This window comes from Notamacropus eugenii, chromosome 5 (assembly GCF_028372415.1).
Source record: "Notamacropus eugenii isolate mMacEug1 chromosome 5, mMacEug1.pri_v2, whole genome shotgun sequence".
Taxonomy (NCBI): Eukaryota; Metazoa; Chordata; class Mammalia; order Diprotodontia; family Macropodidae; genus Notamacropus; species Notamacropus eugenii.
In genome coordinates, this window is record NC_092876.1 from 320,271,940 (window position 1) to 320,285,239 (window position 13,300).

Sequence of the window (13,300 nt, forward strand, 5' to 3'; positions counted from 1 at the left end):
GTAAACATATTATAATGGCAATACTTTAACTCGTCTTTATCTTTTCTCTAGGGTGAACTGTCTCATGATCAAGATGTGGTTGAATATATCATGAACCAGCCCAATGTTGTTCCACGAATCAACTCTAGAATCTTGACAGCTGAGCGGCAGTATCTGGATTTAACAGCAACTAGTAAGGGGCATCTTCTTTAACAATTCTAGAATAAGAGACACTTTCAGAATCTTACTTTGATTAAACCAGGGACCTTTTAAGTTGAAGTTATATTTATTGATGCTTCTCTAAAATTATAAAGTTCAAAGTACAAAGCAAGAGTATCATTGATGCCTGAGAGCAGGAAGCAGGTTTCTGTCTTTCCTTTCTCCCTTCCCCCTGTAAACTTGTGAAAGCTATATTTTAAGCTTTTAAATTACAAAGATTTTTCTCTCTCTCCTTTCCCCCTTATCATGGTACCCTTCTGCTACTCAGGCCACCAAAAAAGGAAAAAAAAAGAAAACAAGTGACTTGTTTTTCAAAAATATCCAGTTCTGTATAAATGCCAATTAATAGAATTATACGTACAGTATATGCATATGCATACGTGTGTATGTATAAAATATAATAGAATGTTGACTTCCTTGAAAGTCAGCATGTTAGGAATGTTCCTTTCTTTATGTTCCTGTTACCTTTCCCTGTCACCCTGAGGCATGTACCTCTGCTGTTCTTACACTGAGGCCCTCAGAACACCTAAACATGGGACATTCAGTTTGAACACCTCTTAGGAACTGTGGCCTCACTTTAACCCTAGCTTCATTGGCTTCTTCCTTGGATGTCCTCTTAAGCATTTTAATATCCAACTTAAAAGGGTATCTTGAAGTACTGTGAGGACACTTATCACTTGTCATTATGGTGGCTATGAAATCTCATTCAGAGAACCACAAAGGATTCACTTTGATAGATTTATAGAGAAGTTACACTGGAAATGGTTTTTCCATTGTGTGAAAAGAACACATACACATGTAAGATGATTATATTTTCTACTTCTTATTCTTATCAAAACTTGAGATTTCTCTTTATGGAAGAGCAAGGTATAATTTTTCAGTTTTATGCCTAAATAAAAAAGGCAAAGGGGAGCCTAGCCTTTCTGGCCACCTCTCCATGCCTATACTCTTAATAGAGGTATGTACAGGGAGGCAGAATATGATGTGGCTGCCTCTACCACATGAATTAAGGTTTTGTTTTTTTATTGCCACTGATTTTAATTAAACTACAGAAAATTCTGTTCTGAGGAAGACTTGAGAACATAATCATATGTTGATTGACCCTTTTTCAGTAGAGAATAATAAGATGAAAATTACATTGAAGTTATGTCCCACAGTGTAGGAGCCCCTGGAAAGGGTGTAGAGGCCTAGGAGAGATTTTATAGGAAAATTAGCTTACTTCCTTTTTGCCTTGTAGTAGCAGGAACTCAGGAATTGCTAGGTCTGGAAATTTTGTAGTCAGATAGTTGGTTGTAATCCTATCATAATGGAGTTATAAAGTCACGAAGGGAAGGGTATAATATGTACTGAAAAGTAAATCTTTCTACTTCATTAAACACAGGTGGACAAGAAAGTTTCTTAGCTGGACATCATGAAAGAAAGACTTTGATATTTTAACTCCAAAAGCATACATGGTTCTTAGCTATGTTAAATTGTTTTCCATTGCCCAATTCACTTCACTTATTCTCAGTTTAGCATTGAATTAAAAACAAGGAATGGTGACTTCTCTAATATAGATTTCTGCACTTTTGCATGCCTTTTTTCTTTGTGAATGAAGAAGCTTTTCTTCCAGAGCTCATAGCAATAAATGTTCCAATGTCCTATTAAAGACAGATGCTCTACAGTGTGCATGGATTAGCATTGTATCAGATAGACACAGGAATAGAGTATTGATTGAGACTTGATTGACCATGGTTTCTGCCTCGTATTTGGCTAGTCAGTTTTGTCATTATTTGATTTTCACAAGCTCGTTGCTAGCCTTTACTGATCTAGGAGTCATCACACAGTACCTAAATGTACATTGAAGCTTTGTCCTTAAAATTTTAGGTGAGTTTGAAGCCTGAAAATGAGCCACCCAAGAGACTTAGGTGCATTACCCTCTGTGCTTCATTTCAGCTTCTGAGACACCCCATTCAGAAAATGACTGACGTTATGAAATGATTTCTAATTTCTGAACTAACAGTATTGGAATAGGATTTTATAGTGTAAAAATGATCACATTGCAAGCTGCAGTGTAATACAATAAAACTTACTTGTGTATTCATTTGTACAGTATAACATTCTTTTTATAAAAAATAAGTTTTTATTGATATGTTCTGTTTCTTATGTCATCATAATTGTCTCAAATGTTCCTCTCCCTGCTCCCTCTTTCTTCTCTTACATCCCTCCCATCCCTAAGAGAGTCAGCATAAATAACATCATATGTTTTAGAGGGGAAAAAATCAACACCAACTGATTAGTACATGGAAAAAGTCCAAAACTTTGTGCAGTGTGTGACCCCTGGAAACCACCTACCTCCTCAAATGGGTGGGTGAGTTGGGAGTGTCCTCCCAATCTCTTGGTCAGGTTTTGTTGCCAGCTTATTGCTCTGCCAATGTAGCCTCTCTTCCAGTAGCATGGGAAAGCTAGGGAAGAGATGTTGAGTGAGGTCAGGGTCACTGAGTATCAGTATATTTTTTCAGGATTCTGGGTGTCCTAGTCCCTGGACACAGCTGAAACTGCTTTATCTTGGGTACAATTCCTGTTTTGGAGAGTTTTGAGAAGTCATGATGTCCAGTCCTCTGTTCATTAAAATGATTGGTATATGTAAGATAGCTCTCTGTCTCTCTCTGCATATACATATATATATGTAAAAATAAAATTTATATACAAACAGTATCATATCAATAATAATCCTTCATTTTTACTGCTCATTATAAAGTCCTTTTATCCCAATAACCTTGTGAGATAGGTAATGAAAATAGTATTTCCATTTTATAGATGAGGTAGCAGGTTTAATTAGATTAAGTGACTTTCTCTAAGCCACACAGCTGAGTGGTGAAATTGGAAATCTGACCCTTTTCATCATTCCAAGTTCCTCGACTTTTTCTAAAGTAACACAATCAATTAACAAGCATTTATTAATCATCCACTAGGTGTACCAAGCTCTGTGCTAAGCACTGGGGGTACAAAGAGAACAAAATGGTTCCTGATCCCAAGGAGCTTATGTTCTCTGGGGGCCACTAGTAAATATTCAGTTAATCCTTGGTAAATGAATGAGTTAATGAGTTTAATTTTTCCTTAATTTAGCCTGTCTCATATATAGGAGGTAGTTATGTTTCCTAATAGACTTCTTACAGAGGGAGATAACTGGGAGTTGCAGAAGCTTAGGGAAGAAAAGAATCTACAAAAACTCCAAATTTCTACAGAGGAAAATTGAGCCAAGGAGTTTCTTGCACATCTTTTCAGTTTCATAGTGGGATCTAGCCTAGGAATTCACTTCAAGCAGTATAAGGAGCCTTTGATACATCTGCACGGCCTGGAAGGGCTAAGTTGAATACTACTTGGTGGGGAGTTTGGGAATGAAGAAGGAAAGGACAGTATTTCAAAAGGGATAAAAGAAATAGGACATTTGGAGGGTGGGTGGTGCTTGATTGGATGTGTGAGTGATTAGAGAGAGGGGGGAACAGATCTTCTAGTTATTAGAGGAGCTTTTAGAATTCGCTGGCCTGAAGTATCCACTTACCTATCCAGTCCAGCTCATTGCCCCACAATAGGATTAGTTTTATAATCCCTTCTGAAATGATGTTATGGATTCTACTCTCCCCACGTGTCTATCCCTGACATACCACAGTCAAACAAATCTTGAGACTGTTCCCATGCCCCAAACCCCTCACTGATTCCTCACTATTTAAAGTCTCTTTCTCTCTTCTCCCAAGTATGTATTGATGTTTGTGTATGTATAATATGGTATTCTAGTATTCATTTTACCTTAAATGAAAAGCCCCCTGAGAAAGCAGAGACTATTTTATAAGCATGTTATACTTCTGATATCAGATAAACTCCAAAATCCTCTGCTAAGTTTAAAGACAATCAAGTTACTAACTGGATATTAGCACTGTAAGAAATATTTGTATGTGACATCATAGTATAAATCTCTATTATGTTTTCCTTTTCAGATAATTTTTTTGTAGATGATTATGCTAGATTTTCTCTTTTGGAGTCACAAGATAAGACTGCAGCTGTAGCCAATAGTATGACTTATTTGACAAAGAAAGGTAATCACTTTGGTTCTTATCTTTGATCCAATATATGTTTGGTAATTGTGACAGTAGTTTTTATCATGTCCTGGGAAAGATGCTATGAAATTTCATTTGGTAGCATTTCAAATAGTAGTTTTGAATTCATTGTGAAAAATGATTGATGGATTGAAAATGGTTAATTCGTTATGGTAGGATATTATCTATTTCCCAGAATTATTTAGAGAAACTCAGTCATTGAAAGCTTTATTTGTATTTATTATTTATGGGTTTTAGGTAAGGTTTTATTCTTTAGATACTGATATAAAAGTCTTCCCTTGAGGTTGGAAAATGACTGTCCTTCTGAGGAAGTTTCTCTTAAGATCTTGTCACACTTACTGTCTTTTCACAATACTAAGTATCAGCTGGAAAAGCTAATTTTGTTCGTTCTGAATTCCTCAGTGAGACAATTTGGTTTTCAAACTATGTATATTTAAATTCAGAAATTTATGTGCCATCTGGCTCCCTGAAGAAGTAAATTCTTCAAATTAGAATAATGGAGCTGTACTCCCAATACTGATAAAGAAATTTTCAAGGCTCTCTCCCTTCTTATCTTGGACCCAAGGAGTTGTATTTAAGATTCTTTTTCTTCAGTTGTGCTATGATATTATTTCCAAAGTGAAATTTCGTTCTCTCCCACTCATTTGTCCTTTCCTATTGTCCAGGAATGTCTTCCAAGGAGATCTATGGTAACTCATAATTTCAGAACTTCAGATTCCTTTATTTAAGTATCTTGTATCTTTTCTGGGACCCTCATAATTGGGAATTTACTGACACTTTATAATGAGGGCCCTGGAACCTGTGGGTAACAACACCCTTATAGCAGTGAAATTAAATTTTGTTTAAATCAATGTAAAGTTTAATTACACATCAAAAGGCTGCAATTTTTTAAAAATACAATATGTTACTTGCAAGTTCAAAGGTTCCTTGTAAGTTCAGGTGCTAATGGTGCTAATTACACACTTTAATAGAATTAATCAGTGCATGTCTGGAACTAAGCGGTATGGATATAAACTCTTTCACCTTTTTGCATGTAAGTACCAATACTTTCACTTTGTCTTTACTAAGAGCTTTGCACTTTGTAAAATCTTGCATGGGTTTCAGATGTGCTTTTCAGTGCTTTACCGATATTATACCATATGAAATTTCTTGTCCCTCCAAATACTATTTTCATTTTTCCACAGATGATTCTTTTATTAGACCAGTAACCTTTTGGATTGTTGGGGATTTTGACAGCCCTTCTGGAAGACAATTATTATATGATGCTATCAAGCACCAGGCAAGTCTGTGCAGGTTCTCTTATAACTTTGTTTAGGGCTAGAATTGTTCTCAATAAGGTCCCATTTTTGTCTTGCTTTTAGCAGAAGCAGCACTGAATTGGGCAGCAGAGGACCTGTGTTTGATACTTAACTCTGGTACTTTGATTGATCTTGGGCAAGCCATTATTTTCTCATTGTTCAGATGAGGGGATTGGCCTAAATGATCTCAAAAGTCCTTTCCATTTATCTTCTAATCCTATAATATATCAGGGTTTGTAGGCAAACAGGATTTTTATTTTCTTATTGGTAGAGTGAAAGGAATGTCAGTATTACATAAAGTTGTCTATTAGCTGGGAAGGAGAGAAAAGACTACTGTTTGCTAGTCTTACACAAAAGAATAGGTTCCTTTAAAATGAAAAAGAAAAATTAAAAAGAAATAATGAGAGCCTCAGTAACTTAAAAGTATTTATTTAAATCCAGTGATTAGCATTATGTTTAGTGATGCAAATGTTTCATTGCATTTGGTATGGTGAAGAGAGGACTCGTATTTTTGAAGACATTAAACTATAAGGCAGATAAGAAAAGACAGATCAGGCTGTATCCACGAACCCTTGAATGGATATATAAGCATAACATTGATCCCTCTGTCAAAAATTCCTCATTTGGCATAAGAAGACATGCAACTTTGTTCAGTGTCCTTCTTACTATTGTTAAGCAAAGCATAAAAGAGGCACACTCACTTAATGTAGTTCCCCACCATCATGAAACGTGAAACAGTATCCAGATGGAAGAGGGAGTTTACAACTGATGAGGTCCTCCAGATGTTCCTGATTGTGGAAAGTATTTTGCTTCAAGCTATAGAATAATGTAGCCTCCTTTTTGATATTCATAATCCCAATTAATACTCACACACTAAGGTGTGTGCCTATTTCTACACAGCAAGAACTAAGTAGATGAAGAAATATGTTTCCAGACTGTAATATGTAATTGGATAGACAGGCCACTGATTTGATCCATCGTTGCCTAAATCTTAGATACAGTAGGTGGGCAGTGGGGTAGGCTCAGAACAGAATGGGATAGAGAGACGAGTTTGCATTTGAGAAAATTGTGTATGGCTTTCAACAATTCCAACCTGCGCACAGAAACAAAATCACATCTTTTTAAAACAAGTATTCTTCCCGTGATGCTATATGGCTGTGAATTATGAAGTATTGCATACTGGGAAGAATCAAAATGTGGGCGACCCAAACAACAATGAACAGTGTTGCTAAGCATAAGTGAACTTTAGTCAATACTGGTTCACAAGAAGTATAGGAAATGTATAATCTGAAAAGTAGGTGGGGCAACCACATAATGAGTGTGAGAGATAAGAGGATCTGATACTACTCTTCTCCCTGTGTTAACACGGGGCGGGGGGAGGTGCGACTTTTTATGAGAGATTTTATGAGAGAATGTGAACAAAAGTTCCACAGGAAGAGAAGGAGTGGATGACTTGTAATCTGCACTGTTGAACGGAATACCTGTGTAAGCTGAGATCACAGGTCCTTTGAAGTACATGTGTGAGCAGACACTGAGTAAATACAGACACAAGTATAGATGTTGGAACATGAGAAGATTATAAATGAGGAGAAAAATGATTTTAAAAGTAATTGTTCCATGAAAATAAAGTGTTTTATTCATTCCCTTGAACTTTGTCACATAGATTAGAATTAGACAATCCATGTCTAATTCTTTCTGGTTATATTAAACCTTTTTTTTAGAATAGTCAGATTGCTAGTTACTTTTCTTTTTAGTCATCACTTGTAGCATATTGCAAAAGTGTGCTAATATTATTGCCACTTTTTGTTCAGTCACATCCACTGAATAACTTTTAACCCTGATTTTATTAACACAGAAATCCAGTAACAATGTTCGAATTAGCATGATTAATAATCCTCGAGAAGAACCACGTTTTGAGAACACTCGAATCTCCAGAGCTCTCTGGGCAGCTCTCCAAACACAAACCTCTAACTATGCCAAGAATTTCATCACTAAAATGGTCAAGGACGAAACTGCAGAAGCTCTGGCAGCAGGAGTTGACATTACAGAATTTGCTGTTGGAGTAAGTCTTTGTGCCTTTTTTATACTTGTTCCATTGCATTACTCACTGTCGCAATGAACTCCTGAGGGGCTGACGCCTCTTGTTCATTATCACATTAGCTTGTAAAATTCTCATTCTTGGCCTCAGAGGGCCCATTTTTGAAATTGTGTGAATTCCTCCTGGAAAGAAAAATTTTGCAACACTTTTTATGTCTGAAACTCACGGGGTATATGAGGTACATCCAGAGTCCTTTGTTTAATGCAATGCCTTTATCACTGTAACAGAACACTGGATTTGCACATGTATAGGACCAAAAAAAGTATCATTTCCATCATAGATTTTTGGAGCTAGAAGCTTGTGAATTCTAAGTGTGTTAGTTATATGAACTTATGCTGTGAAGTTATTAATTCATCAATTACTCTGTTCAACTTTTTGCCAGTTAACAAATTTAAAAAGTCTGTGGTTTTAAGAGTGCTTTGAAAATAAATATCAGTTCTTGAAGTATACATTTCCTTAAGAAAAGAAATTAATTTGAAACAAAACAGATAAGATCAAGATGTACAAACTAAGTTTGGCAATGAATTTTGAGAATATTAATTTAATTGTACAAAGAAATAACCAAGAATTGCTGGCTTATTAGAAGGAGCCCACTATATTATATGCTGTATAGTGTTAGTGATAGTAACAATGAATCATATTCCCTCGTTAATTATTCAACCAAAAGATTTTTTTACATCTCTCCTCCAATTTCTGTTTATTCATTTTGATTGTTTAATAAAAGCAATCCTAATTTTTCTTTTAGGGCATGGATGTTGGCCTTTTTAAAGATGCCTTTGAATCTTCCAAAGCGGATTTTATTTTGTCTCATGCTCTGTACTGTACGGAGGTTCTAAAGCTAAAGAGGGGAGAAAGGGCCGTGATCAGCAATGGACGGGTAAGGAATTCAACCAGATTGAGGACCACACAATTTATAAGTAGAACAGTGTGAGATTGTTGGAGTGTTCTCCTCTGAAGTGTATAAATTCTTCAAAACAGCATTTCTTTCTTCCTAAACATGATTGTTGCGTGTTAACCAACAAGCATTTATTTAGAGGCCACTTTGTGCCAAGCATTGTGCTATGTCCTGGGTCTACAAATATAAGAAAGCAAGACAGACACTACCTGAAAGGAGCCCACACTTAAATAGGGGAAGACAACACATCACAAGAAACCATAAATGTGGAGGGGGGTGTTGGGGGAAAAAGATGATTTGGAAATGACTGAGAAGGTGTGAGGAAGCCTGAGTCACAAAGATAAGGTGAAAGCTTACCTATCAGAATCCAGGGAGGATGGTATTAATGAAAGGGGTATGAAAGGCATGGTTTGGCAATGGCCTGGACACAAATGAAACAGTGTTGCTCTCAGGGATCTAGTCTAGCCAGGAGAGAGAACCTGTACATAAATATGTGTATTCAAAATGGGTAAAGGATAGTGTTGTGGGGGAGGTCTGAGTAGCTGGGAAGAACAGGTAGGGCTCCACTGAGAAGGTGTTGCCTGAGCTGAGCTTTAAAAGGAACCTGGGAACCTAAGAGTCCTTGATGGGCATGTGCATTCCAGGCCAGAAGTCCCCTAGGTGGGAGGTGGGGTGTTATGTGAGACAGAGCAAGAATACTAGTTCAGCTGGATTGAAGTCTAGTGAAAGGGAGGTAATGTTTATTAAGGCTAGAAAAGTACATTGTGGCCAGGTTGTTAAGAGTTTTAAATTCCAAATAGAAATTTATGTCCCGAAGGAAATGGGATCTATTGAAATCCATTGAAATTTGTTGTGTTGGGGAGTGACATGGTCAGACTTGCACTTCAGTAAAAGCAACTTCGGCCCCTGTGAGGAGAATGAATTGGAGAGGGGATAGACTTGAGGCAGAGAGACCATTTAGGAGGTTATTGCAAAAGTAACAATGAGAGGTGATGAGAGCCTATACCAGCATGATAACTGTGAGAGTGGAAAGAAAGAGATGAATATGAGAAATGCTAAAAATTGATAGGATTTGGCAGCTGGTCAGATGTGGGAGGTGAGTGAGAATGAAGATTTAATTGTTCCTCCAGGGATATAAACCTACTTGAATTACTGAAAGAATGTAAGTGTGAAGGGAAAAAAAAAGAACATAAGTATAGAATAGTGTGTAGAGTGTTGGACTTATAATCAGAAAGATCTGGGTTCAAATCCTACCATAGATTCTTATCAGTTATGTGACCCTGGGCAAGTTACTTTTCTTTATGCTTCTGTTTCCTCATTTGTAAAAGTGAGAAGGTTGGACTTGGTCTCTTAGATCCCTTTGATTATAAATCATGATTCTACAATCTTGTGATCACACCCTCAAAAAAAGAAGGAAGTTAGGAAAAGGTAATAATTCTATTTTTATCATGTTGAATTTGAAATACCTTTGGGCCATTTAGGTGGAGATTTCCAACAGGCAGTTGTGATGCAGTTTTGCAGCTGAAGAGTGTGATGAGGGCTGGGAATGTAGTCATTAGGTTAATCAACAAACAATTATTAAGTTCCTACTATGTTCCAGTTATGCTAAGCACTGGGGATACAAAAAGAGACAGAAAATAGTCCCTGCTCTTAACAAACTCCAAGTGTAATGAATGAGATGACATGAAAATAAACCCATACAAATAAGATATATATATAAAATAAATTGATAATAATAAACACACAGAAGGCAGTAGCATTAAATAGGGTTGGGAAAGGCTTCTTGTAGAAAGTAGTATTTTATCTGAGAACTGAATGAAACCAGGGAAGTATGGAGGTAGAAATGAGAGAAGAGAGAGCTTTCTAGGTATGGAGGACAACAGGTAAAAATGCCTGAAGCTTGGGAGATGGGATGTTTTGTTTGAGGCCAATGTCACTGGACTGCACAGTAGATATGGAGGTTCAAGGAGAAAGGAGACTGGAAAGGCAGGAAAGGATCGGGTTGTAAATGCCAGAGGATTTTATATTTGATCCTGGAGGCAATAGAAATCCATTGGAGTTGAAGGAGACTGGAGAGGTGGGAGGAACATGGTCAAAACTTGTATGATCAGCTTGACAGCTGAATGGAGGATAGATGGGAGTGGAGAGAGACTTGAGACAAGGAAACCATCCAGCAAGCTACTGCAGTAGTCCAGGTATGAAGAGATGAGAGCTTGGACCAGGATTGTTGGTAGTGTCAGAGGAGAGAAGAAGTGTATGTAGGGGAGGCTATGAAGATAAAATCAACCGACGTTGGCAACAGATTGGATATGAGGGTGAGTGAAGGGTAGAGGATGACACCCTCCGTTGTGTTCTTGAATCACTGGGAGGATGATAGTATCTTCAACTGTAATAGGAGATTAGAAGAAGCGAAAGTTTTGGGGGAAGGATAATGAGTTCAGTTTTGGATGTGTTTAGAGTAAGATGTCTACAAGACATCTAGTTCGAGGTGTCCTGTAGGCAGTTGGAGATGCAAGATTAGAGGTCATTCAATTCCAAAGGACTCATTATTTTCAAAAAAAAAAAAAAAAGCTATCCACCTCTAGAGAGATAACCGATAGACTCCGAGTGCAGCTTGAAGCATACATTTTATTTATTTATTTTTGTTTTCAGTGTTCTACAATCACTTCCATATATTTTAGATTTTTCCCCTTCCATCTCCCTTCTTCCCCTCTATCTCCCCTTCCTTCCCAGAGACAGCATACAATTTTATGCAGGTTCAACACATACATTCCTATTAAATACATTTTCACCTTACTCATGTTGCCTAAAAGAATTAAAATAATGGGAGAAATCATAAAACAAACCAAAACATAATACAGAAGAAAATGATCTGCTTCATTCTGCAGCTGAATTCCATTGTTCTTTCTCTGGATGTGGAAGACATTTTGCCTTATGAGACCATTGGGAATGTTTTGAGTCCTTGTATTGCAATGAAGTACTAGAAGTATACATTTTTTAAAAATTTATTTTAGTTTTCTTGTTTTTCTGTGCGTGTGTGTGTGTGTGTGTGTGTGTGTGTGTGTGTTTTGCAAAATTGCTAACATGGGAATAAGTTTTGCATGACTTCACATCCATGATCAATATCATATTGCTTACCTTCTCCATGGGTTGGGGGAGGGTTGAGAGACAGGGAGAGAATGTGAAATTCAGCATTTTAAAAAAAATGTTAAATGTTTTTTAAGTGTAATAGGAAATATTTAGCAAAATAGGTAAAAATATATTTGAAAAAGAAAAAAAAACCTGGAGGTTATAAAGAGATTAGGGCAGGACAAAATGATTGGAGAATCATCTGCCTAGAGATGATAGATGAAACCATGGGAGTTGATGTACGATCACCATGTAGATTTGTCATCTTCATAAAAGGTGATTATTGAATTCATCAGCTTGTGGAATAATGGAGTGAAGTGGAGGGGGGGGAGAGAGAGAAAAGTGCAATTTATAGCACTTGGTGACACCTCTGCAAAGGGGATGAAATCCTCTTAAAACGTGGGCCCAGGGCTAAATAAAAGATATTGTACGACCAGGGCAATGGGGGGACTTCAACTTCCTGTTGTTAGTGCGCTCTCCTCATTGCAGCCTGTGACTGCATTATTTGTTTTTTCAGTTCTGTGTCATGCTGAGATTTCCTCATTACAAACATCTTTAGATCATACAACTAACCACTGTACTTCTGTTTTCTTCACAGATTATTGGGCCATTGAAAGATGGGGAACTTTTTAATCAAGATGACTTCCATCTACTAGAAAATATAATTCTGAAGACCTCAGGGCAGAAAATCAAATCTCACATTCAACAGCTCCGAGTAGAGGAAGATGTGTAAGTTTGAGTTGAAAGGAACTAATAGATTAACTTAAGACAGTGGGCTTCTCTTAACAGGATATTTTCTTACTAAATCTTTTTTTTGTATATGTCTACTTTGTGCATATGCTAGTCATAAAAACATGCTCTATTTCTAGATTTTAAAAATACAGTAATACTCCCTAGTTGTACATTTTACTTGATAATCTTTTGGGGAAAAAAAAATCAGTATAAATCTTAGTAGATAGAGAACTGAATTTCTTATTTTCTTTTCTACGTGGAAGAAAATAAGTTGTTTTTCTGTACCGGGTATATACTGTCTATCCTGAAGCCATGTGATCATATGTTCATGGATGCTGAATTTCCATTGCATCGTGAATGTTTAAGGACAGACTCTAAAATTCAAAAGGTTCTCTGCTATTATTTTTGCATTCTCTCATGCTATGGTATAGCGTTCAAGATAAAGTGTTAGAGTTAAGTCTTAACTTCAGTGGCTGCTGGAATCATTGCTTTGTCAAGTTGTTTGTGTAATGTGTGAGGAACTCCTCCTCTTCCTTAACAGTCATAAAGAAAGGTACTTTAACAAACAGATGCCTTTCAGATGGCGCTTAATATGCCAACAATTTCTAGCTATAGTTGGTCGCATACTTTGTAGAATACCCCTGGGCCATACCTCTGTCTACTGAGGAGGCTTTGGAAGTTCCTTGCAATGTTTTTGCATTTTAACCAGTGTGACTATGAAACTGCCTTGTCCGCAAACCACCAGAGGTAGATCCATTTCTAACTGAGTTGTCCTTGAAGTTCACTAGTAGCCAGGTTGATTCTCTAATCACCACAGATTCCAAAATATACCAGATGGGAGGGCAGCTAGGTG

The 13,300-nt window shown here is 36.9% G+C and overlaps 1 protein-coding gene across 3 annotated transcripts in view; it reads left to right on the top strand.

Annotated features, from left to right (window-relative positions):
* Positions 1–13,300, top strand: part of UGGT1 (UDP-glucose glycoprotein glucosyltransferase 1) — a 100,915-nt gene that overhangs the window by 61,581 nt on the left and 26,034 nt on the right. For 2 of the 3 annotated variants that reach the window (XM_072613481.1, XM_072613479.1), the window contains exons 19-25: positions 52–172; positions 4,176–4,274; positions 4,961–4,984; positions 5,480–5,574; positions 7,449–7,655; positions 8,437–8,568; positions 12,314–12,444. In XM_072613481.1, the coding sequence (XP_072469582.1) occupies positions 52–172; positions 4,176–4,274; positions 4,961–4,984; positions 5,480–5,574; positions 7,449–7,655; positions 8,437–8,568; positions 12,314–12,444 (809 nt within the window). The remainder of the gene's footprint in view (positions 1–51; positions 173–4,175; positions 4,275–4,960; positions 4,985–5,479; positions 5,575–7,448; positions 7,656–8,436; positions 8,569–12,313; positions 12,445–13,300) is intronic. The other variant, XM_072613480.1, reaches the window with a different exon arrangement.